This window comes from Tachyglossus aculeatus, chromosome 1, assembly GCF_015852505.1.
Source record: "Tachyglossus aculeatus isolate mTacAcu1 chromosome 1, mTacAcu1.pri, whole genome shotgun sequence".
Lineage (NCBI taxonomy): Eukaryota > Metazoa > Chordata > Mammalia > Monotremata > Tachyglossidae > Tachyglossus > Tachyglossus aculeatus.
The window spans coordinates 52781839-52809360 of record NC_052066.1 but is presented as its reverse complement, the minus strand read 5'-3'; the positions used below and the strand labels follow the sequence as shown (position 1 = coordinate 52809360).

Genomic DNA, 27522 nt, shown 5'->3' with positions numbered 1-27522 from the left:
AATAGAATAGATATGTACAAATAAAATAAATAAATAAATAGAGTAATAAATATCATCATCATCATCATCAATCGTATTTATTGAGCGCTTACTATGTGCAGAGCACTGTACTAAGCGCTTGGGAAGTACAAATTGACAACATATAGAGACAGTCCCTACCCAATAGTGGGCTCACAGTCTAAAAGGGGGGAGACAGAGAACAAAACCAAACATACTAACAAAATAAAATAAATAGAATAGATATGTACAAATAAAATAAATAAATAAATAGAGTAATAAATATGTACAAACATATATACAGGTATATACTTTCTCCCCGATGTACTGCTACTCTCTGGCTAAACCACCACCCAGAAAAGTGTAGACGAAATCTCCCATCAAGTCAGTTGCATTTATTGAGCTCTTATTGTGTGCAGAGCACATGGGAGAGTACAGTATAACAGAGTCGGTATAACCCATTCACTGTGCACAGCGAGAGCCTCCCATGAAATTTTTGAAATGCTGATTTTCAAATTCCTGTGGATTTTCCATTTAGATAGGGTTAAATCGTTTCATTTCACTTTCTCAAAGTTAGAGCTGCCGTAACTCGTTGACACATCTACCCATACCATGTATCTGGGTTTATCTTCCAGGTAACTATTGCTTGTGATGCTGTTCTTAACTCCAAATCTCCGTACAGAAAGCAGGACCCAGATTCATGGGAAGAGGAACTGCAGGTTTCCAAACATGCTAATAACCTCATCCAGCTGGACACTGGCGTCAGGATTCCTCCAAGGTGAGAACCCGGCCGGAAAACAGATGCATTTGCTCCTTGGAAAGCTGGTAAAATAGATAATAATAATAATAATGGCATTTGCTAAGCCCTTACTATGTGCCAAGCACTGTTCTAAGCGCTGGGGTGGATACAAGGTGAGCAGGGTGTCCCACGGGGGGCTCACAGTCTTAATGCCCATTTTACAGTTGAGGTAACTGAGGCCCAGAGAAGTGAAGTGACTTGCCCAAAGTCACACAGCTGACAAGCGGCGGAGCCGGGATTAGAACCCATGACCTCTGACTCCCAAGCCCGGGCTCTTTCCGCTGAGCCACGCTGCTTCTCTGAGCCACACTGCTTCTCTATCACTGTCCAAACGTGAAGCGTCCATCCCCTCTCCACCATTTCGGTTTTTCCTCCTTTAATAATTGACATTTGAGTTTAGTTGTACAAGTGCTGTTTTATGCGTAGTAATCTCAAGTCTCCCCCTAGTTTTGAAAGCGCCTCCTTAGCTGGTGGCCTAGAAACTGTCACTTTCCATTTCCACTGGGGCCTTTTCTTGGGAGTCAGAAGGTCACGGGTTCTAATCCTGCCTCTGCCACTTGCCTGCTGTGTGACCATGGGAAAGTCACCGCACTTCCCTGGGCCTCAGTTCCCTCATCTATAAAACAGAGATTGAGATTGAGAGCCCAACATGGGACAGGGACTGTGTCCACCCCGATTTGCTTGTATCCACCCCAGCGCTTAGACCAGTGCCTGGCACATAGTAAGCTCTTAGCAAATACCATAATTGTTATTATTATTACTAGAAGGATGTGGGTTCTAGTCCCGGCTCTGCCAGTTGCTTGCTGTGTGCCCCATTTTTCTGCGCCTCAGTTTTCTCAACTGCAAAATGGGGATGCCTGTTCTCCCTCCTACTTAGATCGTGAGCCCCATGGGGAACAGAGACTGGGTCCAACCTAATTAACTTGTATACCGCAGCGTTTAGAACCGTGTTTGACACACAGTAAGAGCTTAACAGATACCACTGGGGAAGCAGTGTGGCTCAGTGGAAAGAGCCTGGGCTTTGGAGTCAGAGGTCAGAGGTTCAAATCCCGGCTCCGCCAATTGTCAGCTGTGTGACTTTGGGCAAGTCACTTAACTTCTCTGTGCCTCAGTTACCTCATCTGTAAAATGGGGATTAAGACTGTGAGCCCCCTGTGGGACAATCTGATCACCTTGTAACCTCCCCAGCGCTTAGAACAGTGCTTTGCACATAGTAAGTGCTTAATAAATGCCATTATTATTGTTATTATTACCATAAAAAACTCCCTTCTGAATAGTAGTCGTAGTAATAGGAGAAACAGCATGGCTTACTGGATAAAATACGGGCCTGGGAATCAGAAGGCCGTGGGTTCTAATTCCAGCTCCACCACTCATCCGCTGTGGACCTTGGGCGAGACACTTCACTTCTCTGGGCCTCAGTTCCCTCATCTGGAAAATGGGGATTGAGGCTCTGAGCCCCACGTGGGACAGGGACTGCGTCCAATCCGATGTACTTGTATCCACCCCAGTGCTTAGTACGGTGCCTGGCACATAGTTAAGCACTTAACAAATACCACAATAATATTTATTAAGCAATTACTGTGGGTAGAGGACTGTTCTAAGCACTGGGCAAGAATACCCAGGTGGGAATTAGATATGGTTCCTGGCTCTCCAAGAAGCTCACAATCTAAAAATATAAGTGGGGAGAGGTGACTGCGACAGACACTTAAGCAGCAATGGAATACTAATTAAAACAACAAGGACAAAGACAAGGACAGAAAACAAAATTAAAACAAAAACCAGTAGGGTTCCCTTGCTAAAGGAGTTAAAGTTCTGGCTCCTGGTGGCTCAGAATCCAAGGGATCTCTGCCTTTAATTCTTCCTATAAGCAGCGTGGCTCAGTGGAAAGAGCACGGGCTTTGGAGTCAGAGGTCATGGGTTCGAATTCTGACTCTGCCACATGTCTGCTGTGTGACCTTGGGCAAGGCTCTTAACTTCTCTGAGCCTCAGTTACCTCATCTGTAAAATGAGGATTAAGACTGTGAGCCCCACGTGGGACAACTTGGTCACCTTGTATTCCCCCTCAGCGCTTAGAACAGTGCTCTGCACATAGTAAGCGCTTAACAAATGCCATTATTATTATAAGACTGTTAGCCCCCCATGGGACAACCTGATCACCTTGTAACCTCCCCAGCGCTTAGAACAGTGGTTTGCAAATAGTAAGTGCTTAATAAATGCCTTTATTATTATTCCAGCACTTAATAAATGCCATTATTATTATTATTATTATTCCTTGTCCTGACGCATAGAAACCAGGTGTTTCCAGAAAGGATATAATGTCTCTAAGAGAAGAAACTGCGAGCTTGTCTAAACCTGAAGCAAGTGATCACCAAGAGCCTCTCCAGATATTTTGAATGCACACTCAATAAATAGCAGTCAAACCCAGGGCATTGAGTATCCTTGCATCCTCATTTTCCTAATGATCAAAATGGAATGATAATTCTTGTCACTTAACCATTACAGTTTTAATAAAGAGATTTGAGGTCCCTGATTATGCTATCTACCTCTCATCTTCCATGGAAGATTTGCTGAAATGTCGATTGTAAAGGAAGCCAAAAAAAACGCAGAAGTCTCACTGTGGCCTCAGCTTCCATGCTTGCCACCACCTTGGGATCGAATTGTTTTATTTTCTTCTTTCCCCACCCATATTGTACTAGGACACTAGAGAAAAAAATACTGGCTTTACATACTATTTTATCATTTCTGTAAATGAAAATACATTTGGAAAACATCTTTAGTTTGTAGTAATAATAATGATGGCATTTATTAAGGGCTTACTATGTGCAAAGCACTGTTCTAAGCGCTGAAGTTGTGTTATGACAATACAGCTATGACACGTTATTCAATCCCCCATCAAATATTATGTGCATATTTATTTGTGGTAATTTCCATCTCTCCCTTTTGACTGTAAGCTCCTTGTGGGCAGGGAACATGTCTACCAACTCTGTTGTAATGATAATAATAATAATAATTATTGTATTTGTTAAGCACTTACTATGTGCCAAGCACTGTTCTAAGGGCTGAGGTAGATACCTGTTTACTTGTTTTGATGTCTATCTCCCCACTACTAGACTGTAAGCCAGGAGTGGGCAAGGATTGTCTCTTTTTATTGCGGAATTGTTCTTGTAATGTAAGAACATGGGCTTGGGAGTCAGAGGTCATGGGTTCTAATTCTGGCTCTGCCACTTGTCAGCTGTGTGACTTTGGGCAAGTCACTTAGCTTCTCTGTTCCTCAGTTACCTTATCCGTAAAATGGTGATTAAAACTGTGAGCCCCACGTGGGACAATCTGCTTACCTTGTATCTACCCAAGAGCTTACAGCAGTGGTTGGCACATAGTAAGCACTTAATGAATACCATAATTATTATTATTATTATTACTATGTGTCAAGCACTGTTCTAAGCTCTGGGGTAGAAATAGGTAAATCAGGTTAGACACAGTCCCCATCCCACATTGGGTTTACAGTCTAAGTACGGGGAGTGTAGGTATTTAATCCCCATTTTAGACTTCTGGAATCTGAGGCACAGTGCAGTTAAATCAATCAATCATATTTATTGAGCGCTTATTGTGTGCAGAGCACTGTACTAAGTGCTTGGGAAGTACAAGTTGGCAACATATAGAGACAGTCCCTACCCAACAGTGGGCTCACAGTCTAGAAGGGGGAGACAGAGAACAAAACCAAACATATTAACAAAATAAAATAAATAGAATAGATATGTACCTGTAAAATAAATAGAGTAATAAATATGTACAAACATATATACAGGTGCAGTGGGGAAGGGAAGGAGGTAAGATGGGGGGGGGGAATGGAGAGGGGAGAGAGTTAAATGACTTGCCCAGGATCATGCAGCAAGCAATTAGCAGAGCTGGGGTTAGAACCCAACTCCTCTTTCTACTAGGCCACACTGCTTTAATAATAATAATAATAATAATGATAATAATAATAATATTTATTCAGTCCTTATTATGTGCAAAGCACTGTTCTAAGTACTGAATGATGGTGTTGTTAAGCGCTTACTATGTGCCAAGCACTTTTCTAAGCACTGGGGTAAATAAAAGGTAATCAGGTTGTCCCACATGGGGCTCACAATCTTAATCCCTATTTTACAGGAGGTAACTGAGGCCCAGAGAGGTTGCGACCTGCCCAAAGTCACACAGGTGATAAGTGGCGGAGCTGGGATTAGAACCCATGCCCTCTGACTCCCAAGCGCAGGCTCTTTCCACAAAGCCACGCTGCTTTAGGTGTGCAGAGCACTGCGTTAAATGCTGGGAAATAATGCCCAGAGTCTTACAATCGTGACCACGGTTACAGTGATTGCTACAGAGCAGCCACTGTGGCCTTCTCAAGGTTTTAAAGAGGTGTTGCCCAGCTGTAAAATGTTTTCATAATTCTTGATGGAGTGGTGCAAGACAGATCAAGACGGAGGATTTTCAGGGACATAGAGTGGAGCTGGTGTGGGATTACTGGGTGCAGAGCACTGTACTAAGCACTTGGGAGATTGCATAGAATTGCATGGGCAGTTTCAGCTTCTATTCTTCAATTTCCCAGAAATAATTTCTGCATTATTAATTTTGGAATTAAATACTTTCCTGTGTAATTGCTTTTAAAAAATCCAATGTGGTTTGATTGTGTGTGGTATTACCTGTACAAATACAGAGAAGACCTGGCTCAGTGGAAATAGCCGGGCTTCGGAGTCAGAGGTGATGGGTTCAAATCTCGGCTCCGTCAATTGTCAGCTGTGTGACTTTGGGCAAGTCACTTAGCTTCTCAGCTTAGCTTCGCTCAATAAATATGATTGATTGATTGATTGATTGATTGATTCTCTGGGCCTCAGTTACCTCATGTATAAAATGGGGATTAAGATTGTGAGCCCCACATGGGACAAACTGATCACCTTGTAACCTCCCCAGCGCTTAGAACAGTGCTTTGCACATAGTAAGTGCTTAATAAATGCCATTATTATTATTATTATTATATACCTCTGTCCTCAGGGGGAGCTTCATACTGAGCACGAACCTGGGAGTCAGAAGGACCTGGGTTCTAGTCCTTGCTCTGCCATATAATAATAATAATAATGGCATTTATTAAGCGCTTACTATGTGCCAAGCACTGTTCTAAGCGCTGGGGAGGGTACAAGGTGATCAGGTTGTCCCACGGGGGGCTCACAGTCTTTATCCCCATTTTACAGATGAGGGAACTGAGGCCCAGAGAAGTGAAGTGACTTGCCCAAAGTCACAGAGCTGACAATTAGCAGAGCTGGGATTTGAACCCATGACCTCTGACTCCAAAGCCCGGGCTCTTTTCCACTGAGCCACGCTAATGTCATATGTCTGCTGTGTGACCTTGGGCAAGTCACTTCTCTGTGCCTCAGTTACCTCATCTGGAAAAAGGGGATTAAGAGTGCGAGCCCCATGTGGGACAGGGACAGTGTCCAACCTCATTAACGTGTTTCTACCCCAGTGCTTAGAATAGTGCTTGGCACATAGCGCTTAACAAGTACCATAATCATTATTATTCCTGTTTCTGTACATCCCATCTTGCGCTGCTACTGTTTGTTCCTTTATGGATTCCTCTTTTCCCCCATCTTGTTTTGTTTCCGTTCTACCACCGCAGTGGCTGGAAGTGCGCGAGGTGTGACTTGCGTGAGAACCTGTGGCTGAACTTAACCGACGGCTCGGTGCTGTGCGGAAAGAGGGTCTTCGATGGCCTTGGCGGAAACGGGCATGCGCAGGAGCACTACAGAGAGATGGGCTACCCCTTAGCCGTGAAATTAGGAACCATCACCCCCGATGGTGCAGGTGAGTCTCCCGTAAGTCCCGGGAATCACGGCGGGGCCAGTGTTTTCAACGGCCGGTAGGCCTCAGAGCTCCGACGGATAACATCTTTGAGAAGCGGCATGGTGAAGTGGATAGAGCACGGGTTGGGAATCATCATCATCAGTCGTATTTATTGAGCGCTTACTATGTGCAGAGCACTGTACTAAGCGCTTGGGAAGTACAAATTGGCAACATATAGAGACAGTCCCTACCCAACAGTGGGCTCACAGTCTAAAAGGGGGAGACAGAGAACAAAACCAAACATACTAACAAAATAAAATAAATAGAATAGATATGTACAAATAAAATAAATAAATAGAGTAATAAATGTGTACAAACATCTATACATATATACAGGTGCTGTGGGGAAGGGAAGGAGGTAAGATGGGGGGGATGGAGAGGGGGACGAGGGGGAGAGGAAGGAAGGGGCTCAGTCTGGGAAGGCCTCCTGGAGGAGGTGAGCTCTCAGCAGGGCCTTGAAGGGAGGAAGAGAGCTAGCTTGGCGGAGGGGCAGAGGGAGGGCATTCCAGGCCCCGGGGGATGACGTGGGCCGGGGGTCGATGGCGAGAACGAGGTACGGTGAGGAGATTAGCGGCGGAGGAGCGGAGGGTGCGGGCTGGGCTGGAGAAGGAGAGAAGGGAGGTGAGGTAGGAGGGGGCGAGGGGATGGACAGCCTTGAAGCCCAGGGTGAGGAGTTTCTGCCTGATGCGCAGATTGATTGGTAGCCACTGGAGATTTTTGAGGAGGGGAGTAATATGCCCAGAGCGTTTCTGGACAAAGATAATCCAGGCAGCAGCGTGAAGTATGGATTGAAGTGGAGAGAGACACGAGGATGGGAGATCAGAGAGAGGGCTGGTGCAGTAGTCCAGACGGGATAGGATGAGAGCTTGAATGAGCAGGGTAGCGGTTGGGATGGAGAGGAAAGGGCGGATCTTGGCAATGTTGTGGAGCTGAGACCGGCAGGTTTTGGTCACGGCTTTGGTCAAGGTTTTGGAACTCACGAATCAGAAGGTCGTGAGTTCTAATTCTGGCCCCACCGCTTGTCTGCCGGGTGACCTTGGGCAAGTCACTTCAGTTCTCTATGCGTCAGTTGGCTCGTCTGCAAAACGGGGATTTTTTTTTTTAATGGCATTTAGTAAGCGCTTACTATGTGCAAAGCACTGTTCTAAGCGCCGGAGAGATTACAAGGTGATCAGGTTGTCCCACGGGGGGCTCACAGTCTTAATCCCCGTTTTACAGATGAGGTAACTGAGGCCCGGAGAAGTGAAGTGACTTGCCCAAAGTCACCCAGCTGACAATTGGCAGAGCTGGGATTTGAACCCATGACCTCTGACTCCAAAGCCCAAGCTCTTCCCACTGAGCCATGCTGCTTCTTGAGACTGTGAGCCCCACGTGGGACAGGGACTGTGTCACCTGATTTGCTTGTATTCATTCATTCAATTGTATATATGTATATACCTGTATATATGTATATATGTTTGTACATATTTATTACTCTATTTATTTATTTATTTATTTATTTTACTTATACATATCTATTCTATTTATTTTACTTTGTTAGTATGTTTGGTTTTGTTCTCTGTCTCCCCCTTTTAGACTGTGAGCCCACTGTTGGGTAGGGACTGTCTCTATATGTTGCCAACTTGTACTTCCCAAGCGCTTAGTACAGTTCTCTGCACACAGTAAGCACTCAATAAATACGATTGATTGATTGATTGATTGATTCAATTGTATTTATTGAGCACTTACTATGTGCAGGGCTCTGTACTAAGCGCTTGGGAAGTACAAGTTGGCAACATATAGAGATGGTCCCTACCCAACAACGGGCTCATCCACCCCAGTGCGGTGCCTGGCACATACTAGGTGCTTAACAACCATAGTCATTGTTATTATCACCCTATGCCCCGTTCTATTTTCTCCAATAATAATAGTAATAATAATAATAATTCATTCATTCAATTGTATTTATTGAGCGCTTACTGTGTGCAGAGCACTGTACTAAGTGCTTGGGAAGTACAAGTCGGCAACACATAGAGACGGTCCCTACCCAACAGCGGGCTCACAGTCATGATGATTGTAGCATTTGTTAAGCACTTTCTATGTGTCAAGCATTCTACTAAGTGCTGGGGAAGATACAAGGTAATCAGGTTGGACACAGTCCCTGCCCCACACAAGGCTCACCATCTAATGATGATGATGATGATGATGGCATTTGTTAAGCGCTTACTATGTGCAAAGCACTGTTCTAAGCTCTGGGGGGGATGCAAGGTGATCAGGTTGTCCTCTGTGGGGCTCCCAGTCTTAATCCCCATTTTACGGATGAGAGAACTGAGGCTCGGAGAAGTGAAGTGACTTGCCCAAAGTCACACAGCTGACAATTGGTGGAGCCGGGATTTGAACCCGTGACCTCTGGCTCCAAAGCCCGTACTCTTTCCACTGAGCCACGCTGCTTCTCTAAAACCAAATACACCATTCTCTTCCCCTCTTTGCCTTCTTTCAATTTCCCTAAAAACTTGAATTTCTCATAGTCCCTTTTAGACTGTGAGCCCACTGTTGGGTAGGGACTGTCTCTATATGTTGCCAACTTGTACTTCCCAAGCGCTTAGTACAGTGCTCTGCACACAGTAAGCGCTCAATAAATACGATTGACGATGATGATAGCCACCACCCTGTGGTGGGATTAGAACCCCCAACCTCTGGCTCTGAAGCCCACGCTCTTCCCTGCTGCCCCACAAGGTAGGAAGGAGAACAAGTATTGAATCCCCATTATCCAGATGAGGTAATGAGGCACAGAGCAGTGAAGCAACTTGCCCAAGGTAACACAGCAGGCACAATAAATACGATTGATTGATTGATTGATGGTGGAGCTGGGATTAGAACCCAGGTTCTTAGTCTCCCAGGCCTGTTCTCTTTCCACTAGCCCTTACTGCTGTCCTTTAGTTGCCGTATTGTTAGCCACTTACTAGACACCTAACACCCTATATTAAGCACTGGGGTAGATACAGTACAATTATTTCCGACAAAGTCCCCGTCAAACACAGGGCTTTCTGCCTAAGGGGGAGAGAGGACAGGTATTTAATTTCTATTATACAGATGAGGCAACTGAAGCACAGAAAAGTTAAATGATCAAGAGAAGCAGCGTGGCTCAGTGGGAAAGAGCCCGGGCTTTGGAGTCAGAGGTCATGGGTTCAAATCCTGGCTCTGACAATTGTCAGCTGTGTGACCTTGGGCAAGTTACTTCACTTCTCTGGGCCTCAGTGACCTCATCTGTAAAATGGGGAGTAAGACTGTGAGCCCCCCGTGGGACAACCTGATCACCTTGTAACCTCCCCAGCGCTTAGAACAGTTCTTTGCACATAGTAAGCGCTTAGTAAATGCCATCATTATTATTATTATTATTATTATTATCAATGCAATTGCTTGACTCGCCCAAGGTCACATGGCCGTCATGTGGCAGAGCTGAGATTAGAACCCAGGTCTCCCCACTTCCAATCCAGTGTTCTTTCCACCAGGCTTTGCTTCTTCTCTAGGTTGAGTTTCCTTTCTATACTGATTTTTACAAAGTGGGGGTAAGACAGAATTTGTCAAATTTACTGTGGGTCTATTGATTAAGACTGTGAGCCCCACGTGGGACAACCTGATCACCTTGTATCCTCCCCAGGGCTTAGAACAGCTTAGAACAGTGCTTTGCACATAGTAGGTGCCTAACAAATGCCATTATTATTATTATTATTATTATTATTATTATTATTATTATTTCTGCCTGATTTTAATAATAATAATGGCATTTATTAAGCGCTTACTATGTGCAAAGCACTATTTTATATGTGACCTGCGTTTCTAGGCCAAAACTGCTCTTTCTCCCCCTAGACTGTGAGCCCTTTGTGAGACAGGGACTGTGTTTGACCTGGTGATCTTCTATGATAATTTATTTTACTTGTACATATCTATTCTATTTATTTTATTTTGTTAGTATGTTTGGTTTTGTTCTCTGTCTCCCCCTTCTAGACTGTGAGCCCACTGTTGGGCAGGGACTGTCTCTATATGTTCCCAACTTGGACTTCCCAAGCACTTAGTACAGTGCTCTGCACACAGTAAGCGCTCAATAAATGCGATTGATTGATAATAATAATGATGGTAATTGTTAAGCATTTACTATGTGCTAAGTCAACTCCAGTGCTTAGTACAGTGCTTGGCACATAGTAGATGCTTAACCAATATCATAATTATTATTATAATTTGATGGAGGTATTATATGGTCAGCTCCCATGAGAGGCAGCATGGCCTAGTGGATGGAGCCCAGGCCTGGGAATTAGAAGGCCTTGAGTTCTAATCCTGGCTCCACCACTTGTGTGCTCTCTGACTTTGGACAAGTCACTCCTCTTCTCTGTGCCTCATTTACCTCATCTGTAAAGTGGGAATTAAGGTGGTGAGCCCCATGTGGGACACGGGCTGTGTCCAACCAGATAAGTTTGTATCTACTCCAGTGCTTAGTACAGTGCCTGGCACAAGGTAAGCACTTAACAAATACCATTAAAAAAAAAACCAAAATGAAGTGTATATCAATCAATCAATCGTATTTATTGAGCGCTTACTGTGTGCAGAGCACTGTACTAAGCGCTTGGGAAGTACAAGTTGGCAACATATAGAGACAGTCCCTACCCAACAGTGGGCTCACAGTCTAGAAGATATATGTATATGTTGTGTGTATTTATCTATCTATCTATCTATCTATCTATCTATCTATCATATATCTATCTATCTCTATCTATCTCTATCTATCTATTTCAATCAGTCATATTTGTTGTGCACTTACTGGGTGCAGAGCACTGTACTAAGCGCTTGGAAAGTACAGTTCAGCAATAAAGAAAGACAATCCCCGTCCATAGAGGGCTTTATGTAGCCCAGTGGCTGCCTGTCAACCTACGAATCAGGGAAAAACTCCTCATCATCAATTGTATTTATTGAGCGCTTACTGTGTGCAGAGCACTGTACTAAGCGCTTGGGAAGTACAAGTTGGCAACATATAGAGACAGTCCCTACCCAACAGTGGGCTCACAGTCTAGAAGATATATGTATATGTTGTGTGTATCTATCTATCCATCTATCTATCTATCTATCTATCTATCTATCTATCTATCTCTATCTATCTCTATCTATCTATCTATCTATTTCAATCAGTCATATTTGTTGTGCACTTACTGGGTGCAGAGCACTGTACTAAGCGCTTGGAAAGTACAGTTCAGCAATAAAGAAAGACAATCCCTGCCCACAGAGGGCTTCATGTAGCCCAGTGGCTGCCTGTCAACCTACGAATCAAGGAAAAACTCCTCATCATCAATCGTATTTATTGAGCGCTTACTGTTTGCAGAGCACTGTACTAAGCGCTTGGGAAGTACAAGTTGGCAGCATATAGAGACAGTCCCTACCCAACACTCTCGGCTTCACTTGAAGCCTCACTCTCGGCTTCAAGGCTGTCCATCACCTCGCCCCCTCCTACTTCACCTCCCTCCTCTCCTTCTGCAGCCCAGCCCGCACCCTCCGCTCCTCTGCCGCTAATCTCCTCACCGTGCCTCGTTCTCCCCTGTCCCGCCATCGACCCCCGGCCCATGTCCTCCCCCGGGCCTGGAATGCCCTCCCACCACACATCCGCCAAGCTAGCTCTCTTCCTCCCTTCAAAGCCCAACTGAGAGCTCACCTCCTCCAGGAGGCCTTCCCAGACTGAGCCCCCTTTTTCCTCTCCTCCTCCCCATCCCAAAACAAAACACGTAGACAGGTGTCTAGACCGTCAGAATAAATAGAATTATAGCTATATGCACATCATTAATAAAATAGAGTAGTAAAAGTAAAATAAATAGAGTAATAAATATGTACAAATATATACAAGTGCTGTGGGAATGGGAAGGGGGTAGGGCGGGGGGATGAGGAGGAGGAGAGGAGAAAGGGGCTCAGTCTGGGAAGGCCTCCTGGAGGAGGTGAGCTCTCAGTAGGACCTTGAAGGGAGGAAGAGAGCTAGTTTGGCAGATGTGTGGAGGGAAGGCACACTTTGGGCCCTGCGGGACACTCGGCTAAGAGCATTGAGGGGCGCCGAGAGGGTAGGGGCGGGGACAGGCTGTGGCTCACCTCGTGGCGTTTGGGAGAGTACGATACGAGAATAAACAGACACATTCCCCGGCCACAACGGTTGCCCACATCTGGAGCTCATTTCTCCCCTATTAAATTACACCCCCTCCAGGAGGTCTTCCCTGACTGAGCCCTCATTTCTCCTATTCATGGTCCCTTCTAACCCCTATGCATTTGGGTCATACTCACTCCATCCCCGGCACTTACGTATTCTCCCATTTCCCTTTCAGTAATTTATTTTAATCATCATCATCATCAGTCGTATTTATTGAACGCTTACTGTGTGCAGAGCACTGTACTAAGCGCTTGGGAAGTCCAAGTTGGCAACATATAGAGACAGTCCCTACCCAACAGTGGGCTCACAGTCTAAAAGGGGGAGACAGAGAACAAAACCAAACATACTAACAAAATAAAATAAATAGAATAGATAGGTACAAGTGAAATAAATAAATAGAGTAATAAATATGTACAAACATATATACATATATACAGGTGCTGTGGGGAAGGGAAGGAGGTAAGATGGGGGGGAAGGAGAGGGGGACGAGGGGGAGAAGAAGGAAGGGGCTCAGTGTGGGAAGGCCTCCTGGAGGAGGTGAGCTCCCAGTAGGGCCGTGAAGGGAGATTTTAATGTCTGTTTCCCCTTCTAGACTGTGAGTTTCTTGTGGGCAGGGTATCTGACTTCTAACTCTACTGTACTGTTCTCTTCCAAGGGTCGGGTACATGCATAGCGCACTGTAAGCACTCAATAAATATCGTTGATTGATTGACTGCTCTGTTCACAGTAAACGCTCAAAAAATAAATGAATTAAGTGATGGAAATCCTTGCAATTGGTTCCCTTTGAAATGTTAAGGAAAGAGCCATAAGAAGAAAGCTCACCTCCTCCAGGAGGCCTTCCCAGACTGAGCCCCCCTTCCCTCCCCATCGCCCCGACTCCCTCCCTCTGCTCTATCCCCCTCCCCGCCAGCACTTGTGTATATATGTACATATTTATTATTCTATTTATTTTTATTAATGATGTGTATATATCTACAATTCTATTTATTGATTTTGATGCGATTGATGCCTGTCTACTTATTTTGTTGTCTGTCTCCTCCCTTCTAGGCTGTGAGCCCGTTGTTGGGTAGGGATTGTCTCTATCTGTTGCCGAATTGCACTTTCCAAGCCCTTAGTACAGTGTTTTGCACACAGTAAACACTCAATAATATACGATTGAATGAATGAATGAATTTTCCTGAAAGGCATTCATGGCAGAGCCCCATTCAATCGTATTTATTGAGCGCTTACTGTGTGCAGAGCACTGTACTAAGCGTTTGGGAAGTACAAGTTGACAACATATGGAGATGGTCCCTACCCAGTAATGGGCTTACGATAAACTTGTTCACCATTGTTCTATATAAATAAAATAATACCACACCAAATAGCAGAGATGATCATACCTGGAAGAAAATCAATTCCTGTCCTCTTGTATCTGAAGGAGACTTTGGAGTGAGTTGCAGATTTCTGAGCTTTTGGTAATTCTAACAGCCATTTTGGTAATGAGAGGCTTAATCCGTCAGCAGTCACTGTCATCATTAGAGACACCATTTTCTGTTTAACCTGAAAAATCTTTGTTCTTTGGATGCTTCAAGGGAAAATGATGCTCCTGTGTTTCCTCACTCTTCTCTCCTTTTCTTAGCCACTGATCCTCAACTATTTTTTTGAACTATCTTCAGATATCTTCAACTATCTAAATAGGTAGAAGTTTTACAGTTTCTCTTCCCTCTTTGCCAGGGTGCCTGCAGTATCAATCCATTAATGGTATTTATTGAGCACTTTCTGTGTCGTAAACATTTAGATTTAGACTCTAAAAGACTTTCCAGGCTGGTTGTAAATTAGTCTGTTAGGCTGTGTTATTTAACATCTGCTTCTCAAACTTTTTTTTTTTGTCAAGTACTTTCTATGCGCTCCATAAACAGGTTGGATGCAGCCCATGTCCCACATGGGGCACACAGTCTTAATCCCCATTTTACAGATGCAGTAACTGAGGCATGAAGAAGTTAAGTGGCTTGCCCAAGGTCACACAGCAGACAAGTGGAGGAGCCACTTAGAGCCCAGGTCCTTCTGACTTAGAGAAGCAGCGTGGCTCAGTGGAAAGAGCCTGGGCTTTGGAGTCAGAGGTCATGGGTTCAAATCCCAGTTCCGCCACTTGTCAGCTGTGTGACTTTGGGCAAGCCACTTCACTTCTCTCAGCCTCAGTTCCCTCATCTGTAAAATGGGGATGAAGACTGTGAGCCCCACGTGGGACAACCTGATCATCTTGTAACCTCCCCGGCACTTAGAACAGTGCTTTGCACATAGTAAGCACTTAATAAATGCCATTATTATTATTATTATTAAAGAGCTCGGGCTTTGGAGTCAGAGGTCGTGGGTTCAAATCCCGGTTCCACCACTTGTCAGCTGTTTGACTTTGGGCAAGCCACTTCACTTCTCTGGGCCTCAGTTCCCTCACCTGTAAAATGGGGATGAAGACCGTGAGCCCCACATGGGACAACCTGATCACCTTGTAACCTCCCCGGGGCTTAGAACAGTGTTTTGCACATAGTAAGCGCTTAATAAATGCCATTATTATTATTATTATTCTGTCAGACCCATATTCCAACTACTAGGCCATGCTATTTCTACACCTTCTTCACCTTCCGTACAATCTTCATTTATGCTTTCATGGGCCTAATCTTAGTGATGGATTTGAGGTGGGGGATGGGGAAAGGTAATTCTGAGACTGAGCCCCATATGGGGCAGGGACTGCGTCCAGTATGATTATCCTGTAGAAGCAGTATGGCTTAGTGGATATAGCCCAGGCCTGAGAGTCAGAAGGATCTGGGTTTTAATCCTGGCTCTGCCACTTTTCTTCTGTGTAACCTTGGGTAAGTCACTTCACTTCTCTGGGCCTCAGTTACCAAAAGGGGATTAAGACTGTGCGTTCCACGTGGGACAGAGACTCTATCCATCCCAGCGCTTAGATCAGTGCCTGGCACATAGTTGTCACCTAAGAAATATAACAATTATTATTATTACCCCAGTGCTTTGGCAAATAGTAAGCACTTAATACCACCATTATGATTATTTTGCCCATTTGACAAGTAAATCATTTATAGTGAAAGTAGTTTTAAACCATTCAACAATAATCAAGTGATTTTTCAGTAACAGTTGATGCTAACAAAATAGATAAATTATAATATTCCTACCCTGCCCTATTATTTGTTACAAGACATTTTCTTTCTTTCAGGGGTAAAAAAAGGGGTCTCCCTTTCCTTCCTGTCACCTCCTCAGATATATTTATTTCATCAGGGAAATGTTGTAACAAGACGTCCTTGTCTTTCAGCAGAAGAAATGAAGCTGTGACATGTTTCTTCTCTATCCTTAAAAGCATGGGCACACATTTTCGTAACAGTAACGACTGCATTATTTTTTTCCTTTCACTCATGTGCTCTGGTTTTGCTTTCCTCAGTTTCTTCATCTGCAAACTGGGGATAAAATACCTGTTCCCTCTCTCTCCCTCTTAGATTGCTAGCCCTGTATGTGGGTCAGGGACTGTGTCCCATTCAATTATCCTGTATCTACCCCAGCGATTAGCACAGTTCTTGAAAAGCAGTTGTTCTTTTAATGCCACTTCCATATTTTTATGAAGAAAACTCTATGGATCCACTACCAGAACGATTGCAGATGGAGAAGAGGGTGTTCTGGGAGAGCTGTGTCCGTGGTGTCCCTAAGGGTTGGAAACCCTAAGACAAGACTCATTAAGCACTAACTCTGGGCCAGTCACTGTATTCATTCATTCATTCATTCATTCATTCATTCAATCGTATTTATTGAGCGCTTACTGTGTGCAGAGCACTGTACTAAGCGCTTGGGAAGTACAAGTCGGCAACATCTAGAGACGGTCCCTACCTAACAGCGGGTTCACAGTCTAGAAGGGGGAGACAGACAACAAAACAAAACACATTAACAAAATAAAATAAGTAGAATAGATATGTACAAGTAAAATAAATAAATAAATAGAGTAATAAATATGTACAAAAATATGTATTTTTTATGTATAAATATGTACTGTACTAACTGCTGGAGTAGATACAAGATAATCAGCTTGGTCTAAGTCCTTGTCCCACATAGGGCTCACAATCTAAGTAGTAGGGAGTAGGATTAAAGCCCCATTTTATAGATGAGGTAACTGAGGTATCCACCCCAGTGCTTAATACAAGTGCTTGGCACATAGTAAGCGCTTAACAAATACCATCATTATTATTATTATTGTTAGAATCCCACCCCCAAAATCTAAGAAGTTAAGTGATTTTCCCAAGGTCACACAGCAGACAAGTGGCGGAGCTGGGATTAGAACCCTGGTCTTTCGAATCCCAGGCCTGTGCTTTTTCCACTAAACCACACTGTTTAACAAATACTATTATGATTACTATTATCATTGCTGTTATTATTTCCTGGGTAGGAGTTTGAGGGCAGAATTTAGCCCAATTTGCCTTTACTTACTGGAAAAAAATCAGAAGTCTAAATTGAAGTACCTGTTGTTAAGTAAGTGGATTGTCAACATGAGGATTTTTTGCTTATTCCTAACAATTGATCCTACAATCCACCAGGCAGTTATTCTCTCCTCCTTCAAAGCCTTAATGAAGGAATATCTCCTCCAAGAGGCCTTTCCAGACTAAGCCCCACTTTTCCTCATCTCCCACTCCCTTCTGTGTCACCCTCACTTTCTCCCTTTGCTCTTCCCCCTCACTCCACAACACTTATATATATATATATCTGTAATTTTCTTTATTTATATTGAGGTTTGTTTGCTTGTATTCATGTCTGTCTTCCCACTGTCCCCAGTCTGTGAGCTTGTTGTGGACAGGGATTGTCTCTCTATATTGCTGTATTGTACTTTCTCAAGTGCTTAATACAGTGCTCTGCACACAGTAAGCACTCAATAAATAAGATTGAATGAATGTATTGATCAGTTAATCAATCGATGGTATTCATTGAGCACTTAATATGCTCAGAGCACTGTGGCAAGAACTTGGGAGAGTACAATACAATAAAATTGGTCGACATGATTTCTGCTCTCAAAGAGTGTAGAGTCTGACTAGGGAGGCAGATATTAAAATAAATTACAAGTAGAGGAAATGGCAGAATATAAGGAATTATCCATAAGGGCTATAGGATTGGGGCTGGAGTGAATATCCAGTGTTTAAGGGTTACCCACCCAAGCAGCGTGGCTCAGTGGAAAGAGCCTGGGCTTTGGAGTCAGAGGTCATGGGTTCAAATTCCGGCTCCGCCAGTTATCAGCTGTGTGACTTTGGGCAAGTCACTTAGCTTCTCTGGGCCTCAGTTACCTCATCTGTAAAATGGGGATTAAGACTGTGAGCCACCTGTGGACAACCTGATCACCTTGTAACCTCCCCAGCGCTTAGAACAGTGCTTTGCACATAGTAAGCGCTTAGTAAATGCCATTATTATTATTATTATTATTACAGGTGATGCAGAACCTGGAAGGAGTGGGGAATTGAGAGGTTAGGCAGGGAACCAGATCAAATACCTACAAAATATAACTAAAATATCTTGTGAGTTAGAAGGTCATGGGTTCTAATCCTGAACTTGTCTGCTGTGTGACCTGGGACAAGTCATTTCACTTCTCTGGGCCTCAGTTCCCTCATCTGTAAAATGGATTTAAGACTGTGAGCCCCATGTGGGACAAGGGACTGTGTCCAACCTAATTTGCTTGTATCCACCCCAGCGCTTAATACAGTGCTTGGCAAATAGTAAGCGCTTAACAAATAGCATCAATCAATCAATCGTATTTATTGAGCACTTACTGTGTGCAGAGCACTGTACTAAGCGCTTGGGAAGTACAAGTTGGCAACATATAGAGACAGTCCCTACCCAACAGTGGGCTCACAGTCTAAAAGGGGGAGAGAGAGAACAAAACCAAGCATACTAACAAAATAAAATAAATAGAATAGATATGTACCTGTAAAATAAATAAATAGAGTAATAAATATGTACAAACATATATACATATATACAGGTGCTGTGGGGAAGGGAAGGAGGTAAGATGGGGGGATGGACAGGGGGACGAAGGGGAGAGGAAGGAAGGGGCTCAGTCTGGGAAGGCCATCATCATTATTATTATCATTATTATTATTATTGTTAGAATCCCACCCCCAAAATCTAGTGATTTCTCATGCTATACAGAGCTTCATTTCATATTGCAGATGTTTATTCTTTTCAAGAAGAGGAAACAGTTCTGGATCCCCATTTGGCAAAGCACTTAGCACACTTTGGAATCGATATGCTCCAGATGCACACGGTAAGGGTTTACCTCTTGGTTTATATTCCAACCTCCCTGAGCAATCGGCAGGACGGTGAAGTAGTAACCCTCGAATGATCTCCCTAATGGTTCCACATCCAGACGGAGAACAGGATCACGGACAATGATGTAAAACCAAGGACCAGCGAGTGGGAAGTGATTCAGGAATCTGGAATGAAGCTGAAACCCATGTATGGCTCGGGATTCACTGGGATGAAGAACCTTGGAAACAGCTCCTACCTCAACTCTGTTATGCAAGCCATCTTCAGCATCCCAGAATTCCAGAGAGCGTAAGTTTCCCTGTACCAGCCAGGTGAACTGGCAAAATTTATTAGTTCATTCATTCATTTATTCAGTTGTATTTATTGAGCACTTACTGCGTGCAGAGCACTGTAAAAAATCGTATTAAAATCGTATTTATTGAGCGCTTACTGGGTGCAGAGCACTGTAGTAAGCGCGTGGGAAGTACAAGTTGGCAACATCTAGATCAATCAATCAATCAATTGTATTTACTGAGCGCTTACTATGTGCAGAGCACTGTACTAAGCGCTTGGGAAGTACAAATTGGCAACATATAGAGACAGTCCCTACCCAACAGTGGGCTCACAGTCTAAAAGGGGGAGACAGAGAACAAAACCAAACATACTAACAAAATAAAATAAAATAAATAGAATAGATATGTACAAGTAAAATAAATAAATAAATAAATAGAGTAATAAATATGTACAAACATATACATATATACAGGTGCTGTGGGGAAGGGAAGGAGGTAAGATGGGGATGGAGGGGGGACGAGGGGGAGAGGAAGGAAGGGGCTCAGTCTGGGAAGGCCTCCTGGAGGAGGTGAGCTCTCAGCAGGGCCTTGAAGGGAGGAAGAGAGCTAGCTTGGCGGATGGGCAGAGGGAGGGCATTCCAGGCCCGGGGGATGACGTGGGCCGGGGGTCGATGGCGGGACAGGCGAGAATGAGGTACGGTGAGGAGATTTAGCGGCGGAGGAGCGGAGGATGCGGGCTGGGCTGGAGAAGGAGAGAGAGAAGGGAGGTGAGGTAGGAGGGGGCGAGGGGATGGACAGCCTTGAAGCCCAGGGTGAGGAGTTTCTGCCTGATGCGCAGATTGATTGGTAGCCACTGGAGATTTTTGAGGAGGGGAGTAATATGCCCAGAGCGTTTCTGGACAAAGATAATCCAGGCAGCAGCATGAAGTATGGATTGAAGTGGGGAGAGACACGAGGATGGGAGATCAGAGAGAAGGCTGATGCAGTAGTCCAGACGGGATAGGATGAGAGGTTGAATGAGCAGGGTAGCGGTTGGGATGGAGAGGTAAGGGCGGATCTTGGCAGTGTTGCGCAGCTGAGACTGGCAGGTTTTGGTGACGGCTTGGATGTGAGGGGTGAATGAGAGAGTGGAGTCGAGGATGACACCAAGTTTGCGGGCTTGTGAGACGGGAAGGATGGTAGTGCCGTCAACAGAGATGGGAAAGTCAGGGAGAGGACAAGGTTTGGGAGGGAAGACAAGGAGTTCAGTCTTCGACATGTTGAGCTTTAGGTGGCGGGCAGACATCCAGATGGAGATGTCCTGAAGGCAGGAGGAGATGCGAGCCTGGAGAGAGGGGGAGAGAGCAGGGGCAGAGATGGAGATCTGCGTGTCATCAGCGTAGAAATGATAGTTGAAGCCGTGGGAGCGAATGAGGTCACCAAGGGAATGCATGTAGATTGAGAACAGAAGGGGACCAAGCACTGAACCTTGGGGAACCCCCACAGTAAGAGGATGGGAGGGGGAGGAGGAGCCTGCAAAAGAGACTGAGAAAGAACGACCGGAGAGATAAGAGGAGAACCAGGAGAGGACGGAGTCTGTGAAGCCAAGGTCAGATAGCGTGTTGAGGAGTAGGGGGTGGTCCACAGTGTCAGAGGCAGCTGAGAGGTCGAGGAGGATTAGGACAGGTGCTGTGGGGAAGGGAAGGAGGTAAGGCGGGGGGGATGGAGAGGGGGAGGAAGGGGACAATAAATACGATTGATTGATTGACCTGCCCAAGGTCACACAGTGGACAAGTGGCAGAGATAGAATTAGAATCCACATCATTATGTATATATGTATCCACCTGTATATATGTATATATGTTTGTACTTATTTATTACTCTATTTATTTTATTTGTATCGATTTATTCTATTTATTTTATTTTAATATGTTTTGTTTTGTTGTCTGTCTCCCCCTTCTAGACTGTGAGCGCACTGTTGGGTAGGGACCATCTCTATATGTTGCCAACTTGTACTTCCCAAGCGCTTAGTACAGTGCTCTGCACACAGTAAGCGCTCAATAAATACGATTGAATGAATGAATGACTAAGCTAAGCACTTGGACTGTACTAAGCACTTGGGAAAGTACAATGTAGCAATAAACAAAGACATTGTCCACCACGAGCTTACAGTCTAGGGAGGGGGACAGACATTAATATAAATAAATCAAGTACAGGTAGGTACGTAAGTACTGTAGGGCTGGAATGGGGGATGAGTAAAGGAAGCAAGTCAAGCTGATGCAAAGGGAAGTGGGAGAAGAGGAAAGGAGGGCTTAGTTAAGGCAGGCCTCTTGGAAGAGATGGACCATCAGTCAGGTTTTGAAGTCGGGGAGAGTAATTGTCTATCCGATATGAGGAGGGAGGACATTCCAAGCCAGAAGCAGGATGTGGGTGATGGGTGAGTGGCGAGATACAGTAAGAAGGTTAGCATTAGAAAGAGAGAAGTGTGCAGGCAAAATTGCTCTTGGGCCACCATTTCTCTTCTTCCACGCCTTTCTGCATCACCCTTTCACTTAGATTTGCATCCTTTATTCACCTCTCTCTCAGTCCCAGAGCATTTATACATTCATTCATTCATTCAGTTGTATTTATTGAGCACTTACTGTGTGCAGAGCACTGTACTAAGCACTTGGGAAATTTATGTACATATCTGTAATTTATTTACTTATTAAAAGTCTGTCTCTACCTCTAGACTGTAAGCTCATGGAGGGCGGGGAACGTGTCTACACCCTATTATATTGTACTCTCCCTAGCGCTTTGTTCAGGCCACAGTAAGCATTCATTCATGCATCCAATCATATTTATTGAGCTCTTAGTAGCCTCACTTTGTAGCCTCCCCAGTGCTTAGAACAGTGCTTTGCACGTAGTAAGTGCTTAATAAATGCCATTATTATTATTATTATTATTATTAAGCACTTGGGAAGTACAAATTGGCAACATATAGAGATGGTTCTTACCCAACAACGGGCTCACAGTCTACAAGGGGGAGACAGACAACAAAACAAAACATGTGGACAGGTGTCAAGTCGTCAGAACAAATAGAATTAAAGCTAGATGCACATCATTAACAAAATAAATAGAATAGTAAATATGTACAAGGAAAATAAAGAGAAAAATAAATCCGTACAAACATATATACAGGTGCTGTGGGGAGGGGAAGGAGGTAGGGCAGGGGGATGGGGAGGAGGAGAGGAAAAGGGGGTCAAAGCAGTTAATAAATACGATTAATTGATTGATTGATGCAGTCTCCCAGAGGCCTTTTAGCTGTACGTGCCCAATACTCTCTAGGTTTGACCTCAGAGAATCTCTCACAGGTTCGAAAGCCTCTTCCCAAGCAGAATCTCAGGCCTGGGTGGTCCAGACCCATTCCAATTTTGGGCCTGGAATTCATTTCTGGGGATGTGGGACAACACAAGCACCCCACGTGTGTGTGTGCAAGGCTACGGCTTTTCATTTTGAGCCTGAAGGTGATAAAAGTGTGAGCCAGTTGTTGGGTAGGGACCGTCTCTATATGTTGCCAACTTGTACTTCCCAAGCGCTTAGTACAGTGCTCTGCACATAGTAAGCGCTCAATAAATACGATTGAGTGGATGAATAAAAGTGTGGGGATTTTAGGTAGCAGAAGCGGGCGGGATGGGCTTGGGAGGGGCAGACATGCCCCAAAGAGCTTAAGGGACTTTCTAACATGATTACAATGATTTCATTGATTTGGCATCTTTTCAGCCCTGTGTGGAAACTTAACCTTTTTTTAGGAGTTTACAGAGGCTCTTAGATCATTTGGACGAAAGCAATGTCTTTGTCACTACAGCTGGAAAGGCCAAGGGGCAATGTTCCATCAGCCCGTGGAGCTCACATCTTTGTGAGGTTAGAGCACCGGCCGTAGAAGGACCTGGGTTCTAGTCCCGGCTCTGCCATCGGTCTGCCGTGTGACCTTGGGAAAGTCATTTAACTTCTCTGGGCCTCAGCTGCCTCATCTGTAAAATGGGGATTAATACTGAGAATTAGGAGAAGCAGCGTGACTCAATGGAAAGAGCGCAGGCTTTGGAGTCAGAGGTCATGGGTTCAAAGCCCGGCTCCGCCAATTGTCAGTTGTGTGACTTTGGGCAAGTCACTTAACTTCTCTGGGCCTCAGTTCCCTCATCTGTAAAATGGTGATTAAGACTGTGAGCCCCCCGTGGGACAACCTGATCACTTTGTAACCTCCCCAGTGCTTAGAACAGTGCTTTGCACATAGTAAGTGCTTAATAAATGCCATTATTATTGTTATTATTATTATTATTATTATTATGACTGTGAATCCCTTAGGGGACATGGACTATGTCCAACCTAATTATCTTGTATCTACCTCAGCACTTAAAATGCATGGTAAGCACTTAACAAATACCATAAAAAAAGACCAGTGTTCCTGAGCCTCAGCAAAGAATGTCTCAATCAATCAGTCAGTGGTATTTATTGAGTGCTTACTATGTGCAGAACACTGTACGAAGCGCTCGGTACAGTATAATGCAACGGAATTAGCAGTCATTCCGGGCCCATAACAAGCTAACAGTCTAGAGGGGGAGACAGACATTGATATGAACAATTGCCTCCCCATTTTTGTGACTCAACTCAGTCTGAGTCAAGGGCCAAGCTAAATCCAGGGGCAACTTAAGCCTTTGCGAGCATCTGTGACTTGGTCCTGTATCAGTCATGGCATTAGCATTTAGTATTTGGAGTATTTTCAGGGTCATTCGTCTTAGCATCTGAGCTGCAGGCTGCAAGTAGGCTGCTAGCTTCCATTTTTAAAGGGTGCAGAAAGGCAGCAGGAGTACATGAGACAGTTGTTCCAACTCAGACGGCATCTGAGCGCTTAGTACAGTGCTCTGCACACAGTAAGCGCTCAATAAATACGATTGATGATCCCAATTTATGACACCTCTTTTCCCCACAACCCCAGTATTCATGAATTTTAAAAATGGGGGAATTAAGTTCACTGACGTGTGAAAGGGATCCCTGATTTATTTATGGATAATCTCTTTTCTTTTTCTTTTTAAGTATGATGCATTTAATTTCAAAATGAAATACAGTCTCAATTTTTAAATTTGAATAGATCTTTGCACTATATTGCTGAAGGTTCAAGGGTCTTATTTTAGAGTGAGTTCTCTGAACGATGACATGATGAAAATCACAAACCCCTGCCTCCTTTTCTACATAGGATGACATCTATGTGGGCTTAGAATATTATATGGCAAAAAATGAGAGAAAAATGAATTTGAATACTAACTGTTATTCCTCACGAATCCCTTCTTGCCTCAGTGTGATAAAGACCTAATTTTTTTGTGTTCCTTATAACCTTGGAATTACATGAATAGTATTTAAATTACAAATATGCATCCTGCCTATTCTTTATCAATCAAATTTATTGAGAACTATGCAAAGCTCTTGGGAGAGTATAATAAAATTGCGTTGGGAGACATGTTCCCTGCCCACAGGGAGCTTATAGTCTAGAGGGAGGAGCTACTTTATACATGCTCAGTCCTTCCTGTCAATTTTCATTTGCTGATCAGGGAAATCATGGCTTAGTGGATAGAACAGGGACCTTGGAGTCGGAAGGACTTGAGTTCTAATTCCAGGTCTGCCACATGTCTGCTGTGTGTCCTTGGACAAGTCACTTAACTTCTCTGTGCCTCTGTTACCTCATCTATAAAATGGGGATAAGAGTGTGAGTCTCATGTAGGACATAGACTAAATCCAACCTGACTAATTTCATCTAGCCCAGTGCTTAGAATAGTGCTTAGCGCATTGTAAGTGCTTAACAAGTACCGTAATGATTATTATTATCCCTTAATGGCTCAGATCTCAGGACCCTGAAAGTGTGTTTGGGAATGTCCTCAGGGCAGGTGATGTATAATGACTGTTTTATTTGATTTGGAATAAAAGGAAATATTGTTTATTGGATTGCCTAGCAGGGCTTTAGTGGAATTTCAGAATGGTATTTTTTGAAATCTTTAGCACTTAGAGTCAGTGAAGGATGTAATAACTGTGTCTATAATAAAATTGCCCTTTTTGCAAGTCTATATTCTCTATGTTCTCTCATTGCATGATTTTTTTATTCACCTTATATTTTTCTGATTCTAGTTTTCTTACCAATGCTGTAAGTTCGTTAAGGGCTAGGACTGTGAGCCCACTGTTGGGTAGGGACTGTCTCTATATGTTGCCAACTTGTACTTCCCAAGTGCTTAGTACAGTGCTCTGCACACAGTAAGCGCTCAATAAATATGATTGATTGATTGATTGACTGTGTCTGCTAATTCTGTTACATTGTGCTCTCCCAAGCACTTAGTACAATGCTCTGCACATAGTAAGCGCTCAATAACTATCATTGATTGATTGATTACTTTAACCTGAGTATTGTCAGTTGGGGGCTCAAATCAGTCACATCGCTTTGTTAGGAAAAACTGCAGGTGGATTAAAAATTAATGACTGTAGGATCAAACTAGCAAATAATCAAGGTTTTGAACACAACTAACACCTTTGGCAAACAAATGGCTCTCAAAATTGACCAGGAAAGAGAAAGTCTAGGATACTAGTTCTGAAGGCTGACCATGAGAAACTACTTTTTCAGAAAAAAAGTTAGATTCATTTTGAGCGAGCTCTCTTTAACCTGAGAAATGGAGAGGAGCAGTGGCAGGGGTAGTACAAAAAGTTAATTATTTATTGAGTGCTTACTATGTGTAGAGCACTGTACTAAGTGCTTGGAAGAGTATGATATAGCAATAAAAAGACACATTCCCTGCCCACAACAAGCTTACAATCTAGATGTGGAGACAGGCAATTAATATACATAAATACATTTCAAATAGGTACACAAGTGCCGTGGGGCGAGCAAGTTGGTGATGCAGAAATGAGTTGAAGAAGAGGAAAGGGGGAAAGGCATCGCTTGGAGATGTGCCTTCAATAAGGCTTTGAAGGTGGGGATTGTCAGATTTGAGGAGGGAGGGGTGAGGTGAGGCGACTTAAATTCCATCAGGTTACCAGGCGGAGAAACCTATGAGAGCCACCTGGGAAACTGAGGAGGAGGTCTTTGATTGTTGAGCATTATTGAGCTCTTACATCGTGCAGAGCCAGGTCCTGAATTCACGGACCCAGAATATAACAATATGCCATTCCTTGTGGGCAGGAAATGTGTCTAACGATTCTCTTATAGCATACTCTTTCAAGCACATAGAACAGTGCCCTGCGCTCAGTAAGCACTCAGTAAAATGCGATTGATTGATACCTCTGATTACTCTATTTATTTATTTATTTATTTTACTTGTACATATCTATTCTATTTATTTTATTTTGTTAGTATGTTTGGTTTTGTTCTCTGTCTCCCCCTTTTAGACTGTGAGCCCACTGTTGGGTAGGGACTGTCTCTATATGTTGCCAACTTGTACTTCCCAAGCGCTTAGTACAGTGCTCTGCACACAGTAAGTGCTCAATAAATGCGATTGATGATGATGATAATCTACAAATGGAATCATCTGGGATTGGCTACATCGCTTAAGAATAATTATATTGATGGCATTTGTTAAGCCCTTACTATATGCAAAGCACTGTTCTAAGCACTGGGGAGGATACACCTCCCCCACCCCCCACCCCCACCTTACCTCCTTCCCCTCTCCACAGCACCTGTATATATGTATATATGTTTGTACGGATTTATTACTCTATTTTACTTGTACATATTCTGTTTATTTTATTTTGTTAATATGTTTTGTTGTCTATCTCCCCCATCTAGACTGTGAGCCTGCTGTTGGGTAGGGACCGTCTCTATATGTTGCCAACTTGTACTTCCCAAGCGCTTAGTACAGTGCTCTGCACGCAGTAAGCACTCAATAAATACGATTGAATGAATGAATGAATGCAAGGCGATCAGGTTGTCCCTCGTGGGGCTCACAGTCTTAATCCCCATTTTACAGATGAGGTAACTGAGGCTCAGAGAAGTGAAGTGACTTGCCCAAGGTCACACAGCTGACAATTGGCGGAGCCGGGATTTGAACCCATGATCTCTGACTCCCAAGCCCGAGCTCCTTCCATTGAGCCACGCTGCTTCTAGGCCCAGTTATATTGTCTTCTATTCATATTCAATC

At 43.8% G+C, this 27522-nt stretch overlaps 1 protein-coding gene across 1 annotated transcript in view; it reads left to right on the top strand.

Moving 5' to 3' along the window:
- Positions 1–27522, top strand: part of USP13 (ubiquitin specific peptidase 13) — a 174171-nt gene that overhangs the window by 93511 nt on the left and 53138 nt on the right. The window contains exons 5-8 of the mRNA XM_038744085.1: positions 633–775; positions 6450–6634; positions 19022–19116; positions 19219–19406. Of these exons, the coding sequence (XP_038600013.1) occupies positions 633–775; positions 6450–6634; positions 19022–19116; positions 19219–19406 (611 nt within the window). The remainder of the gene's footprint in view (positions 1–632; positions 776–6449; positions 6635–19021; positions 19117–19218; positions 19407–27522) is intronic.